The sequence below is a fragment of the Lissotriton vulgaris genome, unplaced genomic scaffold, assembly GCF_964263255.1.
Source record: "Lissotriton vulgaris unplaced genomic scaffold, aLisVul1.2 SCAFFOLD_1152, whole genome shotgun sequence".
NCBI lineage: Eukaryota > Metazoa > Chordata > Amphibia > Caudata > Salamandridae > Lissotriton > Lissotriton vulgaris.
The window spans coordinates 429,725-449,301 of NW_028246626.1; the positions used below are offsets into that span (position 1 = coordinate 429,725).

The 19,577-nt window shown below is 48.2% G+C and overlaps 1 protein-coding gene across 1 annotated transcript in view; it reads right to left on the bottom strand.

Annotated features, from left to right (window-relative positions):
- Positions 1-19,577, bottom strand: part of LOC147665810 (usherin-like) — a gene marked incomplete at its 5' end in the record, with an annotated part of 525,382 nt that overhangs the window by 250,899 nt on the left and 254,906 nt on the right. The window contains one exon of the mRNA XM_086949466.1: positions 2,178-2,672. Within this exon, the coding sequence (XP_086805592.1) occupies positions 2,178-2,672 (495 nt within the window). The remainder of the gene's footprint in view (positions 1-2,177; positions 2,673-19,577) is intronic.

The window sequence follows — 19,577 nt, forward strand, 5'->3', positions numbered from 1 at the left end:
ATATGAATCCATGTTGTGGTTTGGGCATGGGCATCCCCTAACTCCACACTCAGGCAGGCACTGCCACTGGTGCCAGATTCTTTAACTTGCACTTGTCACAAAGTTTTCTTGAAGTGATAAACGTACAGAATGCAAAATCAGTGCATTACAAAACCATCTCAAAGAGCGTTTTGTGATTGTTTGTCACTTTTCATTTTGTTGCTATGGCTTTTTGTGGTGTCCCTCTCTAGCCTGTAAAGAGCAATGCTATGTTTTTGCTCTATGAATGATTTGGAGGCTAGACTCGGACACCTCTACTGAGGTTTAAAAATAATAAAGCAGCGAGAGGCCGTGGGAAAACAGAGAGTATTGTTATTGAATGAAGGAAAACATGTCTGGTCGAATCACAGTTGCTCTGGCTCACAGTAGGAGCGAGGGTCAGATTTTATGATTTTATGATTGTTTTGTCTAAAGTGCATTTTGTTAACCTGACATTTCTTTACGTAAGAGTATTATTTTCACAATGTCCAGATCAGAGACCAAAAGAGGCAACCCCTGCTTTTCGTTTTCAAGTGTGCCGTTGTTTGAAAATCATGCTCTATCTCAGAGAAATATTTGGGGCGCTTCCATGACCCCACTCTTATGTGCTGTACAGACGCACCTGGAGTCAGTGTGTTTCTTTTTCCTGTCTTCAGTGCTTATATTACTGCTAGTGCATGTGCTACAAACAGCAGAGCCTACAAATAGGGGTTACATGAAAACTCTGCGAGATTCTGCGGAGATTGGTGAGCAGGCAGAATGGGCACGTCGCACTACTATTTCTGTATTACGAAAATCAGCACGAACGGCACAATGCGACGCGCAAGAGGGTGATGCTTCTTTGCTGTTGCTCCGGTAGATTTTCTACTAAGCGGTAGGTTTCTCACCACAAACGGTCACGACCCCAGACGACAAAATCTCTCCAGGCGCCATCCAGGAGCCTGAAAAGCATGCTAGGGGACGCCAATTCTCGCTCGCCAACTTACCATTGGTGGGCCATGCACGAGAAAAAACTCCACCATGCAGCAGTTGGCGGAGTTTTGCAGGAACTCCACGTTACAAAGTGGAATGGGCAAAACTACGCAAGCGGAGCAGAATTTATCGCCCATTCGCCCTCCCCTACTTTGAAACACAGATAGGAAATTGTTTTAACTCAGAGATTTTAAGAGTTAATGTATGTGATGGAGACCTAAAAATGATGTATTCAGCCCCCTGCTGCGTTAGTGCAGGGCAACACATTGGATATATGATACAATCTTTGGTTAAATTAATGTCCTTTAGACAGTGCAAGCACATACAAAGAGGCGCACAGTTCTGCACTGAGCCAGCACATCTGTTCATGATAAGGTCACTCGAAGTAATAAACAAATACATAAATAAATAAATAACAGCCTCCCGACCCCCACACCCACCAACTTAAATGCCCATTGCCGGGCAAAAATGAAAGCGCAGTTTGCAAATCTCTCACCTTTTAAAAACATCTTTGTTCTGCATTTCATTTTAACATGGCTCGTTTACCTCTTGCATATGCAAGGCTTAGGCAAGTTAGATCAACCGAGTGTTTAAATAGGTTCGTGTGGGGGGAAAAAACTGCGGAATTTCTGCAATTTCTCATTGTCAGACATCGCAGACTGATGGGTCTGAGCGTTCTGTGATTCCGTGGCTTGTGATGATAAACTGCGCGGCTAATTTGGAGCACGGCGTAATCAGGCAGCCTTGCCTTGTATCATTGGAACATAGTATAATTAATACTGCAAATGCATTCACATAATTAGTTATGTGCATAATGAGCATGGCCAACTCTCTTAATAATCTCCTGAGTTATTCAACATCTTTTATTTAGCTTTTTGTCAGTTTGCGCGTATATCATGCCAGGCGCTCAATGTGAGTGTGGTATAAAACTGTCTTTTTAACAGTCCAGAAGAATGCACAACATAAGTAATGTTCACATAAAACATGAGTCTTGTCACAGCAGATGTCATAAGAGCAAAGATGTGCCAGAATGTTCTTCAGGCTGATTTGCATTTATTGAATTTTTGACTAGATGAAAAGAAATGCACTTGACCCTGTGGCCAAGATAGTGTCAGCAGTGTTTGAAGAAAAAATAAATTGCTTTTTAATTATTGAGCTAAAGCAACATAAATAACATAAACTCCTACCATTTGGTTTGGCGGGAGGAGACCAGGTCAAGAGGAGATCTGTTGAGCTGATGTTTTCCATGACTGGGGGTCGCTGGCCTTCGGGGGCAGCTTGGGCTGTCATTATCGTCAATGGAGGGCTCCGCAAACACCCCCCTCTGGTGCATGCCTGAACCGAGCAATTATACTTGGTAAAAGGAGCCAAGTTCAGCAGAGTTGTTGCCGTCTCCATGCCGTCATGCAGCACGCGCGGCTCGGTCCACGCTGCTGAGGAGCACGTCAGCATGTATCTCTCAATGGGCCCCGACGCATTGGATGGAACTGTCCAATGAAACGATGAGGAGCGTGGCCCAGCAGGGCTGACGTGGATTAAGTCAATGGCTCCTGTCGGGACCCCGGATTGTGTTCTGAGTGTCACTGGTAAACTTCTCGTGCTGCTGTGCGCATTGCTTGTCTCGAGATGGTACGAGTAAAAGGTGTAAGGTGACAAGCCTATGTCGATGAAGCTCTGAAGACCTACAAGAAAGAGAAACAATGATTACCTGTGTTTCATAAAAAGTCATTCGTTTTCCTAATCTGCATTTACAACTGTTTTGTACTTAAATTTCGATACATGCGATTAGCTTAGTGAACTTCCAAACATCAAAGGTACAAGCATATAAAACAACACCACCCCCTTTTCTGAATCGTTTTGTCCACCATAAGCGTGGAAGGGTATGCTCAGACATGAGTCCCTTGCTCACTGCACCATCAGGATTCAAGCAAGCCGGGCCGAAGACGGCTGTAATGCCAGAAACCGGTCCCCGGAAGCTTGTTTCCTTTCCAGTTAAAGAATTGGCTTGGTAGTTTGGTCTGCCCAGTTCCCATGGTGCACTGGGCCAGGGACAGACTATTTTGCATGTAGCCAGGTTCTGAGCTGGGATGGTGCAGTGAGCTAAAAAACGGTGATGGATTAAGCCCGGATCTGTTGACTGGGTAGGAGTGTTCTGCTTAATTCAGATACTCTGTCCATCACCACCCCCTTTTCTGAATCATATAAAACAACGAAGCATCCCCACACAACAGATCTATTTGTCTATTATTGGCACACAGCTGCAGACGTTCAGTTACATGGGCCACAGTTGATACATTCACTTTCACCTGTGCTAGATTCGAACAATGGAAAGGCTGCCTGCAGTTCCAATGCTCTAGAACAGTGGTTCTAAACCTTTTGACTTCTGTGGACCCCCACTTAACCATCTCTGGACTCCAGGGACCCCCACAGCATCATTATGTATATCCAGGGACCTTTACTGAGTCACTAATGGAAGCTGGGAATCAAAGCTTTAGGATTTAAACATCATACAATCAATAATACAGAAATAAGCGTTCCTCAAACAATACGCAAATTATAAAATATTTCATTTAATTGACAAACATGTATAACAAAAATCATAATTTTAATTTTATTGGGAAGTTTGGGGTTGTTCTACATTCAATTGCGGCCACCCACAATCCACACTATATTCTGTTTGATACCTTTGCACAGTTTCCGCAAATCAATTTGATGGGACCAACTTAATATTTTTGCCTCAAATTTAAACAATTTTCACATTTAAAATTTTCAATTTTGCTTCTTTATAAACACCTTATGAGCCTGTTTATAATATTTACATTTCTAAGCCATTATTGAACCTTCCGACACCACCAGTAAGCCCCGGGCCCAGGGTAAGAACCGCTGTTCTAGAATGTAGTCTTTAGTTTTTACTTTTGCAGTGCTTCAGTGCTACTAAAATGAACCTACTGCATCAGTGTTAAATGAGTGCAAAAAGGGGAAGGAAGTTTGGTACTTGATATTTTTTCCAATATAAAATGGTGCTTCTATTACTATCTTAGAGTGGTTGAAATGGCTTAAAGGATTGCACAGCGATCACATTTTAAGCAGGCTGATGCTTACAAATGAACATTTTAATCTGGGCTCCTTCTCACATAAAACATATTTAAGAAAAAGAACGACTTTATTGGCTGATCCTTTTCCATAAACATTAAAAAAGCAAAAATTACATTTTGGAAGTAAAATTAGAAAATAAACACTAATACACACAAGGTACACTCATTAGAAACGGCTTGCTCTTTCAGTGTATTTCATCCAGGATATTGGGGCTTTCTCAATATGAGACCAATATATTTGTATATCTCCCACAAATATCCTTTTATTTCCTTGTAGATAATTACAATGTGCATGCATTGTAAAGGATGCATATACAAGGACAATGCACATCCCAAAAATTGCTTCAAAGTGAGGCATACACAGTGTTAAGTAGAGGTACATCCATTATCAATGCTATGAAGCCAGGTTGCCAGCTGCTTGAAAGCATACGCTCAACCCTAAAGGAGATACAGACATTTGTTTTTATGGGCGGGACTAGCCCTCCTTTACACTATCAGGGCATGATTTCTGGTTGTGAGGTGAGAGAACTAGCAATAATATATTGCAGCAATGAGAGCTTTTATGCATGGCATCCCTTGATTTTTCGTCTTTTAACCCCTCCCATGCTCATGACGGAGCCGCTCCGTCATGAGCATCGGCCTAGCTGTGCTCATGACGGAGCGGTTCCGTCATGGCCCTGCCGCCGCGCCTGCGCGGCGCTGATTTTGCGCCTGCGCGGCGCGTTCTATTGAGCGGGCGGGGCCATGACGGAACCGCTCCGTCATGAGCACAGCTCAACAGCGGCTCGTGACGGAGCGGCTCCGTCATGAGTATGCGAGTGCCGCTCGGCCCCCCCGCCCCCCTAGCACTGCGGCGGAATTGCCGCCGCAGCGAAGGGGTTAATGGACAGACCTTTGCCGGCATTATGACTATGTGACATTGTCACTCAGTGTCACAATGCAAGTGCTCTGTCCCCATAAACATATGGTAACATTGTTCACTCCAATTTGGCTTATTGAACCTTTTCCCACCTTGCTCAATACATCCCTTAGCTGATGGCATGTATATTAAAACAGTTCATTTCATTTTTTCATAGGAACTTTAGTCACTGCTGCAGCCCAAACGCCTGAACAGATTTACACTAAATTTAGCAGAAACCTAGATCTTGGTCCAGAGAGTGCACTTTTTGCAATTTGGTGTACTTCCGTTCAGTAGTTTTTGAGAAAGTAATGTTCACAGCTTTGTACATATCATACCACAGATCTCAAGCTAAGATCTGATTGGCTGCCACACATCAACAACATTGTGGCGGTAGCCATATTAGAACTCAGGGCTCTGTTCCGTGACCTAGAAAAAAGGTTGAAAAAAAAGGGGCAGGCTAAGAGTACCCCGAACCCCTAGGTCAGGAAGGGAGGGGGGGCAGAGGAATCTAGCTTGGGGCCAAAAACTTTTTTTTATAAAATTGAAGACCCAACAATCACAACAGGCTCCTGCACAACTACAATAAACCTGTGAACCCCGGGCTGGGTCAGGGCCCGTCGGGTGGTGTGCAATACATTATATATGTGAGGGGGCACCTGGCTTCCTTCCTGAGTCTCTGGGAAGCCATTGGGACACCATCCCCTGTGTCAACATCAATAGAAAGGAGAACCGCACACAGACCCCTCCCCGAGCCTCAGTAGGCCTCAGGGACCCCATCCATCAGAGCTGATGTTACATTAGATAGGAGGGGGTGTGTGGTCCCCTCCATGAACTTGAAAAGGCCCAGGACCTCCATCCCGGGGATAAATACGAATAAAAAAGGGTAGGGGGAACACCCACAGCCCTCTATGGACCCAGGGGCCTCATCCCCTGGTGTCTGCTCGATCGCTGTGTCCGATGGAGACCCTGGGACACACTAGTTTCCCTGCCCATAAGAGCACCGGCAGGGAAACATATGTCTGTTCCCTCCTGACGGGAGCAATTTTTAAAGCTCCAGCTGGGTAAGAACAGATATGTTTATTTGGGCTGCAGGCACAGGGGCTGGGAAGGCATGTTTTTTCCCGCTCTGCAGGAGCTGTAAACATGCTCTCTCTGGATGGGAGCACACATTTGTTTTCCTGCTCGCACTCTTCCAGGCAGAGAAGAGCACATTGATCCTGTTCAGCGGGAGCAGCCAAAAAACAGCTGTTCACACTGTGTTGGAGAATTGTCAGTTTCCACACCAACCAGAATGGGTGCATGGGGAGCTGGAGGGGTAACAGAGTCCCTGGTTCCCTCTCTGCAGCCCCCAGTATACTGTGGTGTGGTTGGGTGCTGGGGCACCCACAGAAAGCCATGGGGATTGGGTCCCTGGGGCCAGGATTAGCTCAGGGAGAGGAGCAGTGCGCCCCACTCCTGTTAAAGTCCCTGGTGGATTGGGTCCCCAGGCTGCATGCCCCCATCTCCTTTACAAATATGTTTTGGCCCTGGGGGATGTGGTCCCCAGTGCCACTATTGGCTCAAGGAGGAGGGCCATGCGCTCCACTCTTTTTAAAAAAACGGCCCCAGGGATGGGCTCCATGTGGCCAGAAGTGGCTTGAGAAGGGGGACTGCACCAATGCAGCCAACCCCCCTGAAGCAGCCAATGCCCCTGAAGCAGCCAACACCTCATAAGCAGCCAACCCCAAACCCAGCATGGCCTAAGGTTGTGCGCTGCATAAGGTTTGATGCCTGCGAATGTTGGATGCAGGGCCTGGCCACAGGCCAGGTCCTGCGGCCAACGTCCACCACTGATGGCCAAAGGCAGTACGTGGTGAGAGTTGGCTCAACGCATGGTAATTAAATATTATTATATGTGAAATAAACTTAAAAATTCACAGAAAAAAACAAAGGTTAAAGTGACGCTATAGTTAGGCTAAAAGTTCAGTGACAATGTGCCATTTTATACTCAAATATCCACAAAAATTCACCAGTTATAGTTCTACCTAGGAACTATTTCTCATGTCCTAAGGTAATTATAGCCCGCACACTCGCTACGCACAGCAAATTACCTCACATTACACTACTTATGACATGTTCTATAACATCATTGCACATTTGAAATTACATCATTGATGACAAGACTGTGCATGGCAGGGGCATGAGTTATAGTTACCAGAGTTATCTATACCTGGTGAATTTCAATGTTTTTAAGAGTTTAAAAAAATGTTATATTGCACTGACATTTTCACTTAACTATAACATCACTTTATGTACTTTATGAATATGAATTTATATACACACATATATATATATATATATATATATATATATATATATATATATATATATATATATATATATATATATATATATATATATATACACTTAAATAAGCGATGTTATAGTTAGGCTCACATTTCAATTGTACAAAACTGTTAGAACCAGGGTCTCTAGTTGGCAGGGGTATGCACCCTAGTCCAAGTAGGGACCACCGTTACCAACAGGGTAGCTTGGCACAGAGCAGGAAGTCTTAACTTCAGAGGCGATTTGTTTGTGCAACACACACCAATAGTAGCACAGTAAAAGACGCACAAAAGGGACACCACACCGATTTTATATAAAAATGTAAATATCTTTATCTAAAAATTATGCAAGTTCCCAAAAATAGTGAGGATTCCCCATATACAATCAATAGGCGTCAGTCAAATAACTTTTGGTATGGTTGATACACAGTTCCGAGTTGGGACAGACTTTTAATGAGCAAAGATCAGGGCAAAGCAGTTCCTCAGTCACTAATGGGAGAATTAGCCAGTCTCTGTTCCTTTAAAGTAAACAGTTCCCCTGAAATGGTGATGCCCAGGGTTAACAATGCGTGTCACCGCTCTGTTTGTATTACTGATGATACAATTTTTACCTATTTGGAGGCCAAGAGTGTCAGGTTGAGAAAGACCCAGCACCGCACCTCTCTCCCGTGCAGATGCGTCCCGGGATAATCACCAGGGAAAGGAGGCGGGGGAGGGCCTGAATCCAGGAGGAATGCCCGATCAGTCGAGCCAACCCGAGACTCACCCACGGACCCTTATGCTGCAACGCCTGCAAGTTCACCTGCATCCGGACCTGCACCACTCCAGCAGTGCTCAAGACCTCGACGAGCAACAGCAGCAACCACCTGAAGTGCATCCTGCTCAACACCCGCTCTGTCCACAGACACGCCGTCGAGCTCTGGAACCTGCTCGACACCGCAGCCCCAGACGTCGCCTTCCTCACGGAAACCTGGATGAACGCCTCTTCAGCGCCCGACATAGCCATCGCCATCCCAGACGGCTACAAGATCATCAGAAGGGACCGCATCAACCACACCGGAGGAGGCATCGCCATCGTCCACAGGAACACCATCCGCATCACGACCAACACCGACGACACCCTCGCAACCGCCGAGCACCTGCACTTTCAGGTCCACATCAACCCCAAGACCACCCTCAGAGGCACCCTCATCTACAGACCCCCGGGACAACGCACACAATTCAGCGAAGACATCGCCGACTTCATCAGCCCGCACGCCCTCTGCTCCACTGACTACATCCTCTTCGGGGACCTCAACTTCCACATGGAGAACAACAACGACCGCAACACCACCACCCTGCTGGACAACCTCGCCAACCTGGGACTCAAGCAACTGGTGACCACCACCACCCACTACGCCGGACACACACTCGACCCCGTCTTCTCATCCAGCAAGGACATCGCCTTCAGCCACGCCACCGGACTCCACTGGACGGACCACAGCTGCGTCCACTTCAGCTTCGCAAGGACCACGATCCACCACCACCAGCAACATGCTGCACGCAGGAGCTGGAACAAGATCACAGCCGACCAGCTCGTGTCCTCCCTGAGCATGAACCCTCCCACCAGCACAACGAACCCTAGCCAGGCGGCCACCAACCTCACGAAGTGGATCAGCGACTGCGCAAACGAGCTCGCCCCCCTGAGGACCCCGCCCAGCAGACCCGGTAGCAAGAAAGCCCCATGGTTCACCGACGAACTCAAGAGCTCCAAGAAGAACTGCCGAGCCCTCGAGAGAACCTGGCGCAGAGACCCAACACCGGAAAACATGACTGCCCTCATACTCGCCACCCGAAAACACCACCAACTCATCCGCGCCACCAAGAAAACTGCATTAAAGGAACGACTGGACAACAACGCACACAACAGCAAAGAACTCTTCAACATCGTCAAAGAGCTCTCCAACCCCAACGCCGGAAACAACGACATCACCACTTCGCAAGACCTCTGCAACTCCCTCGCCTCCTACTTCCACAACAAGATCGCAGACATACACAACAGCTTCAGCACTCAACCGATGAACACCACGACCGAACCACCGCCCCCCACCACCACCCTCCGCGCCTGGACTCCGATTAGCACCGAAGACACCGTCCGCACGATGAACTCCATCCACTCCGGATCTCCGACCGACGCCTGCCCTCATCACGTCTTCAACAAGGCTGACGCTGTCATCGCACCCCACCTGCGGGACATCATCAACACATCCTTCGACACCGCTTCCTTCCCGGAGAGCTGGAAGCATGCCGAACTCAGCGCTCTACTCAAGAAACCGTCGGCTGACCCCACCGACCTCAAAAACTACCGCCCCATCTCGCTGCTCCCGTTTCCTGCAAAAGTCATCGAGAAGACCGTCAACAAGCAGCTGGCCACCTTCCTCGAGAAGAAGTGATCCCTCGACCCCTCGCAGTCTGGCTTCCGGGCCAACCACAGCACCGAGACCGCCCTGATCGCAGTCACCGATGACATCCGAGCGCTGCTCGACAACGGAGAAACAGCGGCCCTCATCCTCCTCGACCTCTCCGCGGCCTTCGACACTGTCTGACATCGTACCCTAGTACAACGCCTCAGCAACGTCGGAGTACAGGAGAAGGCACTGGAGTGGATCATCTCCTTCCTCGCCGGAAGGACACAGAGAGTCCGCCTCCCTCCTTTCAGATCTGAAGCCACCGAAGTCATCTGCGGCGTCACTCAAGGCTCCTCGCTCAGTCCAACCCTCTTCAACATCTACATGAGCCCCCTTGCAGACATCGCACGCCAGCACAACCTCAACATCATCTCCTACGCCGACGACACCCAGCTGATCCTCTCCCTTACCAACGACCCCGCCACCGCCAGAGCCAACCTTCACGAAGGGATGAAAGAGGTAGCCGAATGGATGAAGAACAGCCGCCTGAAACTGAACTCAGATAAGACGGAAGTCCTCATCCTGGGATCCTCACCCGCCGCTTGGGACGACTCCTGGTGGCCCCCCGCTGTAGGCAGCGCACCCAAACCAACAGACCACGCACGCAACCTGGGCTTCATCCTGGACTCCTCCCTCTCCATGACCAGACAAGTCAACGCCGTCTCCTCGTCGTGCTTCAACATCGTGCGCATGCTACGTAAGATCTTCCGGTGGATCCCCACCGAGACCAGGAAGACGGTCACCCAGGCCCTCGTCAACAGCCGTCTGGACTACGGCAACACCCTCTACGCCGGAACCACCGCCAAACTCCAGAAGAGACTCCAGCGGATCCAGAACGCCTCAGCACGACTCATCCTGGACATCCCCCGCCGCAGCCACATCTCCGGACACCTGAGAGACCTGCACTGGCTCCCGGTCAACAAGAGAATCACCTTCCGTCTCCTCACCCACGCACACAAAGCCCTACACAGCCAAGGCCCAGGATACCTCAACAGCCGCCTCAACTTCTACGCTCCCAAACGCCAGCTTCGATCGACCAGCCACGCCCTTGCCGCCGTCACCCGCATCCGTAGAGCCACCACAGGGGGACGGTCCTTCTCCTACCTCGCTGCCAAGACATGGAACTCCCTCCCCACCCACCTCCGCCTGACCCAGGACCACCTCGCCTTCAGGAAGCAACTCAAGACCTGGTTATTCGAGCAGTAGCAGATCCCCCTCCCCCAGCGCCTTGAGACCCACTGGGTAAGTAGTGCGCTATATAAATGCGATGATTAATTGATTAATGTAGCCCGCCCTTAACCCCACAATGTCTCCGGAGCTTAGGGGGCACAACAAAAAGGCCCCGGCGGTCCGGCTATTGGCCCGCTGTTCTTCAAGGTGGAGTCACACCAGCCCTTGGCCCGTTCTCAGAAAAAGACCCCCACAGGAATACCAGTCTGTCCGGCCCGCAACTGAGTCTGAACAGTCTCCCACAGCCCGCTTACCCGCAGCCACCTCAAAGCCCTGAAGCGTTACCTGCGAGAGCGGTCGCGGCACAGGCTCTCCTCACTCGATCTCCGCCGGCCGGCGCTGCATGGGTGAGGGGCGAGGCAGGCTCCTTCTCCCTGTCCTGCCCAGTACGTGGGGGAGCCATCCAGGCAGGATCAATGCGTGCGTGGCACGCCGATGATGCTGAGGGAATCCCGGGGAGGCGGGGCCAATCCCAGCGTGGAATGACGGTGACGTCAGCGGGCCTCAGACTGAAGGACTGGGTTCTTTACGACCCAGCGGTGCCAGGGCACAACACCTGAAACCTTCGTGGGTAACCTGCTCCGGCGTACGAATGACAGAGACACGGGACACTTCCTTCGGCGTCAAAGATTCAAGGTTTATTTACTGCAGGGAACACAGAAGTCACGACAAGTACAACACGTGCAACTTGGGGAGACTGCTTCAAATTGATTCTGTGGATCGCTCCTTTTATACAGAATTTACCCATAGGACAACATGATACACAAAGGTTTACAACCCGGTTCCCATAATTATCCCCCAGCGGGGTCGCTTTGGTCACTTTGATACACACAAGTTCCGGAACATAAGTGCGGAAACATTTGGCGGTTCCCAACTGTAAAAACCCATCTTCCCAACATTAGTACATTCCAATCGGCAGTAAAACAGATCGAAATAGGAACAAAGACAGGTGCAGAGGAAGACGGAGACAGTGGGGAGATCGGAAAGGGTGTAAAAGGGGAGGTATCGGGAAACACAAGATACAGGCATCAAAGGGACGTGCCTAATGAGATGCACGGCTGAGACAATAAACCGGCACGGCGAGATGAGCCTCGAGCGGGGCCATCTGCCTTACAGTATCATCCCCCTCGTCATAAAGACACTTACAAAGAACATGTGTCTTCCGCAAATATCTTGGGAGTCCCAGGGTCGCGAAGCGGACAGCGTCCGTTCGCTGGCTACTTGAGGGCAAGAGACAAAATGGATGCCGTATCTAAGATGGAACCCGTGGGTACAGATGAAAAACCCACATAACAAACGAACGGTTTAAGTTAGCACAGCGAAACTGCGCACACTTACTAAACTCGTCATTTTCGGTTCATAGATACCAGACTCGACCATATTCGTGCGAGTCGAAAACGCCACTTACAATTGTCACGGAACCTCAGACGCTCCTTTTGCCCTCATGTAGGCAAGCACTAGTCGGAATCATATTCGATATTCATCAGACCATCGAGATGTTGATGTAGCATAGCTCTGTCCAACCGAGTCCCCTTGGTAACAGGTGGCTGTCTCATACACGTTGTAGCACAGAGGCCACATAAGGCAGGACCGCACTGCACACAAAGGCAACACGTGAACAGGAACGCCACAACGACTCCGATGATCATCAGAATCTTCCAACCCCAAGTCGACATTAGGCCCCAGAACCATCCAAGTAGCGTCCAATCCCCTACATCCACGTGTATGGATTCGGAGATCTTATGCAACTTCGAGATGGCTTGATAGACAGTCGGAGCGTTATCAGGAATGAAAATACAGCAGCTCGAATGGATCACCTTACATACCCCACCTCGATCTGCTAAGATCACGTCTAAAACCATACGGTTTTGTAACGTCATAAGTCTATCCGCCTGAAGTTCTGTGGTGATATTACCAAGGGCACTGGCAGTAATATTAGCTGTTGATTCTACCACTCGAGTCAACTGTCTCAGGTTCCTACTATTAACCATAGGTCCCCAAAACGGGAGGAAACCCTTGAAAAAGTCTCCTGCCTCTTGACCGGCAGTATCCTCTTCGCTAATTACGCCTCTCACAACTCTAGTCTTATGATAATCTGCATCTACAGTAAACGTCGGAGGCAACAAGTTTGCGATGAAACATGAGCCCATGAAGTCAGAGGGCAACCATGCATACGCACGATCATGACAGATAAAGTAGGTACCCTTGGCAGCCAGGAACACAGGGGACGAGACCATCGGCAGAATGTAATTTTCAGTGCAAGCACTCTCTCCAAGTCGGGCTTTCGATCTTCGGCCGCGACCTATTAGACAAAAATTACCAATGTGGGGTACGACCCATATCGGAGGCGAGCTTTTGAGCTGTTTTTCACTGGTGAACACACTATACTCGCCTCTACTTAGGACCCTATAGGCTTGTACCTCTTCTTCAGGAATAAGCGAGGGATCATAGATATCGCTATCTAAATCCTCTATTGCTATAGACAAAGGTTTTTGGTACGAGGTAGGACCAGAGTAGGGGGAACGTGGTTCTCGAATGGGGTGGAAACCCAGTGCGCTTCGAAACATTGTTTGAAATGCTCGAGCAGACCCTTGGGAACTATACGGTAACACCAGATATGGAATTCCCTTATCCGTAGTATGTGGCATCAACCCACACACCCAACAATTAGTAGTGTTAACCACTAACTGATGCTGGTGAAGGAGCTGAATAAAGGAATTGTTGCGGAATTCTGCACGTCTAGCCTGCTCGTGTTCAGGTAAGATATGAAAAGAATGAGGAGAAGCAGTGGAGGTGAGTTTAGGGTCAGGGGTAGGAGTAGGTATAGCAGAAGGTAAGAAGTAAAACATCGTGTAATACACCCCACCCGCCAATAATGCAGAAACAGTCAAAAACAATACGAATATTTGGAATATAAAACATTTGGTACGGCTGAGTCGCTGCAGCTTGAATCTATGCGCTTGAGCTCCTTCCAAATCCGTCAGCTTCGAAAATGCCATTCCCTATGACCGTCCGCAACGTTTCTTGACGCACTTCGTTCTGTGTAGCAGCAGTCAATCCCTAGGAGTTCCCAGGAACCGACGGTCTTTAACCTAGTGTCAAGACCTACTAACCAGAAGGAAGTACGCGCGCGGCCCTACGGTCTTTATTTCACAAATATATATGCGAAATCAATGTTTCTCAGCTGTGGAAGCAAAAGTGTAAGGAACGAAACTCAATGAATATATACAAAAATAATCACAATGATACAAATGTTCAAACTGATCGTGGAAAACGGGATAATGCAATTGTCACAGGACAGAACAGGATCTTTTATTAGTCTCTGGTGCTAGATCGCAAAAAGTATCGGGTTTTCCCAGGACGTGTCTGTTCGTCAAACAAAGGATCCGTTGAAGGGACCACGTCCTGTTGATCAGCTGAATGTTCTGGTCTTGAGTCTTTTGCTGACAAATGTTCAACAATGTCTTTCTGCTGCACTGAGGATTCTCCAACAGGTTGTGCGTCGCTGAAAGGTACAAACGCCGGCAATCCTTCGGTTTCAGTTGATGCAATGCCTTTCCTTACCCACGAGTCTGCGGGCAACGGGATAGGGACTTTCTTGGTATGGGTGGCGTGCACCCAATTCTTCCGTCCCTCAAGACGAACTGCAGTTCTCGTGGCAAGGAGGACCTGGTAGGGTCCAGTGAACCTGGGATCCAAATTGTTCTTGCGCGAGAAGTTGCGCGTCACCACCCAATCTCCGGGCTGGAGCTGGTGGCCTGGACCCTCCGTCTGCGTCGGCAATGCTTCGTGAACCTGTTGGTGAATTAACCTCAGTTTAGCAGTCAAGTCATGAAGATAATCGATCAACATTGGATACTCAAGATCACAAAAAGCACCCGGTCTAGGGACCCCCCACACATTGGCAGGACGACCGAACACTATTTCATAGGGACTAAGCCCTACTCGGGAGTGTACAGTTGCCCTTGTTGACAGTAATGCTAAGGGTAAAGCGTCAGGCCACGAGAGACCAGTCGTAGCCTGAATCTTTGCTAGTTTTAGTTTAAGGGTGCCGTTATACCCTTCAACCAAACCAGCTGACTGGGGATGATTGGCGCTGTGGAATTTCTGATTAATTCCAAGGCCCTTACACACACTCTTCATCACACTCCCCACAAACTCACTTCCGTTATCTGACCACACGATTCTAGGCATTCCATACCGAGGAAAGTATTCCTTCAGTTGGATTTTCGCAGTAGACAAAGCAGTATTGTCTTTGAGTGGATAGGCCTCGATCCATCGGGAGAACGCGCAAACCACAACTAAAACGTATTTCAGGTTATTGCATCGCTCCATATGGATGAAGTCCAATTGAATCACCTCAAAGGGACATGAAGGGGGAGCAAAACTACCAGGAGGAGTTGGGGTTCCCTTACCAGGGTTGTACAACATACATACCATACAATTCTTAACCAAGCGTTCAGCACATTTCGTGATACCATCATTCTTCCACACAGGGGACAGCAACTTGCAAATACCTTTCGCACTAATATGTGCTAACCCATGCGCCATAGTCACAACAGCCAGCACATACGCATCAGGCAACATCCATCTTTTCTGATCCGATAAATCAATCCAACAACCATTCGCATCCAACTTTCCCGTACTTTCTTTCCACTTCGTCTTTTCTGTCTCGGTGGCCTCACTCTGAATTGCTTTCACACTCTCGACAGTGTTCTCACACATACTCGATTCTGTAGGCCACCTAACCGAACTCGTCACATACATTCGAGTGCTAAGGTTCCGGGCAGTCTCCTTAGCAGTTTCATCCGCAAAAGCATTACCACGACCCACATCATCCGTCACCTTACGATGCGCACTACATTTGACAATCGCCACTTGCTTAGGCAACGTTAGTGCATCCAAAAGATCATTCACAAGCTGGCCATGCTGAATCTTCGTACCATGCGATGTCAGAAAACCTCTCTCTCTCCACAACCGTCCAAAACTATGTGCGACGCCAAAGGCATATTGGCTGTCGGTAAACACATTCACACGTTTCCCTTTTGATAACACACACGCTCTAGTGAGAGCGATCAGCTCTGCAGCTTGGGCAGAATTCTGATTTAATCTCGCAGTCTCAACAACAGTATTCAACGTTACAACAGCATATGCAGTAGTCACATCGCCATTCGGCAACTTGAAACATGAACCATCCACATACAGTGTACCATCTGGGTCTTCCAATGGGGTGTTTTTAAGGTCCACTCGACCTTTTGTTTCCTCCTCTGTCCTCAAATAACAATCGTGTTCTGTTATTTCATCTGACTCTGAGCTAATTGGTAACAAAGTTGCCGGATTCAGGACATTACAACGTTTTATCTGAATGTGGCTTGCCAACAGCGTCAACTCGTACCCAGACAACCTCGCACTCGTCAAGTGCTGAGTTTTCGTACGATTCAAAAGGGTGTCGACTGCATGCGGAACCATCACCGTAAGCATATTATCCATGACCAATCCTGCTGATTGTCGGATGGAGACCGCGGATGCCGCTGTTGCTCTCAAACAACTCGGCAATGCTCTAGCTACCGGGTCCAAGGTCGAGGAAAAATATGCACATGGACGTTGCTTTCCACCGAAAGGTTGCGTTAAGACGCTCAAAGCACAACCTTCTCTCTCGTGAACATATAATGTAAACGGCTTGCTATAGTCAGGAGTACCTAACACAGGAGCTGAACACAATGAATCACGCAGTTCAGAAAAACTTTTCTGACATTCTTCCGTCCATGGTAAAGGAGTCGAAACATCCTTGCACGTAAGAGCCACCAATGGTTTCGCTAGCAATGAAAAATTTGGAATCCATTGCCTGCAGTACGACATAATACCTAAAAAGGCACGCACATCTCTTTGGGTTGTTGGCACAGCCATTCGCGCAATTGCTGCAATTCTCTCTGGGGTCAACCGCCTTCCCTCCTTTGACAATAAGTGACCTAGATAGGTTACTTCTTGACAACAATATTGGTGTTTAGAAGGGGACACCTTGTGATTTAACTCGCAGAGATGTTGCAGCAGCGATACTGTAGCAATTTTGCAAATGTCCTGAGTATCTGCAGCTACCAATAGGTCATCGACGTATTGGATTAAGGCCGCACCAGCCGGCAACCTAAACGCATCCAGTTGACCCTTCAAGGCTTGACTGTAAATCGATGGACTTTCACAGTAGCCCTGAGGAGCGCGTTTAAACCGGAAGCTGCATCCACCAAGAGAGAAACCGAAAAGGTCTCTACTCTCTTCTGCAATCGGGATGCTGAAGAACGCATTCTTCAAATCAATCACCGAAAACCACGATGCAGAAGCTGGAATCAGAGTCAGTAGCGCCGTGATGTCAGGCACAACGGGGAACTGAGGAATCACAATTTTATTCACCTCCCGTAAATCGATAACAAAACGATAAACAGGGGGTTTCGAAGGATCAGTACGTTTTAGAATGGGCAGTACAGGGCTGTTGCACACGTTTCCCCGTGTTTCCTCAATAACGTCTTTCTCGATCAAATCATAGATGATCGCTAACAGCGCTCGTTCACCATCAAGAGAGATACGGTACTGGGGAATACGTGGCAATCGCACATTGGATTTCAACTGAACAACATATGGTGAGATATCAAGCAGGCCCACATCATTGGGACCTGTTGCCCACAAAGACGCAGGAAGAGAACTCAATTCTGGTGGAAGCTTATCGAGAGACAAATACATGGGAGAGACAACCCTCTCTCCCAACGTAAGCTTTACACCCGCAGGAGAACAATACAAAGTTGCATACAAACGTTTAAGCAAATCCAGGCCCAAAAGATTTTCACCACAACCCGTGGTCAAAATCAACGGAGCTTCTAGTTGACGAGGCCCAATTGTAAGGGGCAAAGGGCGCGAAACTGGATTGCTAACGGGGGCGCCAGAGAATCCAACGGAAACATTTGTTAAGCCAGACAAAGGTGCGCCAGGGAGTTTCGAATGCTTAATAGAACTTTTCGCTGCACCAGTGTCCAACAGAAAAGGCTCAACAACGCCCGATGTAGCAACTGCGACGTAAGGCCCTCTCTGATCAACCGGAACTGATACCACTTCCTCTCCTTGTCTATGGCTGTCCTAGTAATTACTATCGTCAGTTCCCTGATCGACGTAATAATCGTCTACATTGTACTGCGCAGATCGTCCTTGCGACGATCCACGTTGATCAAAACAATTATCGGAATTTGATGAGTTATCTGAGCGATCATTCTGAGCACCACGACCTCTAGTACGTGGTGCCTGCTGTGAACCACCACGACCTCCTCTAGATGGGTTACCACTATTACGTTCATTTAAAACAGGACAATTGAATTTGATATGACCCTCCTGTCTACAATAAGCACATTGATTGTACCCTAACGAGGATCTTTGGGAAGAGGAGTCATTACGAGATTGTGATCTGTTCGATTGCGGCTGCGATCTATTTTGTTGCGAAGCATTCTGAGTCGAACGTGGAGGATACGCTTGCTGAAGCAACACTTTAGTTTTAAGCTCTTTCGTCTTCTTATCAGCGCGGTCGTTCTCTTCTTTCTCTCTGTTCTCATAATATTGTGCCGTGGCCAATATCTGAGCTGAAGTAGAAACAGCCCACGCACTTTCTGAATTTTTCAATGTATTGCTCAAATCGGGCAATAAGTTCGAAACAAATTTATCCACAAACAACCTTTGACCACCCTCAGTGCTCATATCCTGACCACTATGATCAATGAACGCCTCCTCAAACCTCGTAAAGAAGTCGGAGACACTCTCGTCCTTTTTCTGTTTACAAGCTGACAATTTGTCCCAATTTACCCTCATAGCTGGCATAAGAGTTTTCATTAACGTTATTATTCTTTGAGGAAGATCAGCAATCAGCTGATCGGGTTTAGCACCACCAACTTGTCGGGCATCCGCCGCTACAATGGCAGCCCAAGCACCACCCAATTCATTTGGATGATTTTCCTGACGAATCTTAGCCCATACCGGTTGCGGTACAACATTGCCAAACAGCATGTCAATATCGGCAAGATTCATTATCGTAGCGTCTACGAGCTGCGATAATTCTTTGTAATACCCTGCAGGATTCTTGCGAGGGTCAGGCAAAGATTGCTTCACCTGCAACACTTCTGATCTTTTCCATGGTAGATGTATCCATACTCTCTGAAAGAACGGCAAGATCGGCGGGGCAGCGTTAGGATTACCTGGCATCCACACTGGTGGAACTTCCCGCATAGGAAATTGACCAGACTCATCTGGCTGTCTTTCGACATCCTCAACAAACAAGGCTTGAGGTATAGGAGTGGGACGAAAAGATAACAACCGTTCGACAGCACGTCGAACATTGGTATCCACTATCAGTCCAGCCGAAAACTGAAGTTGTAGATCAGACAAAGCGGTCAGCACCTCGTCAGGTGCGTCGGCCGATATCTGATCACGAAGGACCTTACACATTTCCTCGAACACAAATCTTTGGGTTGGAATATTGAATTGACAAAACGTATCGAGTACGACACGTGGTGGATTTCTAAGAGGATGCGTCATCCAACCCATCGCCATATTATATAGC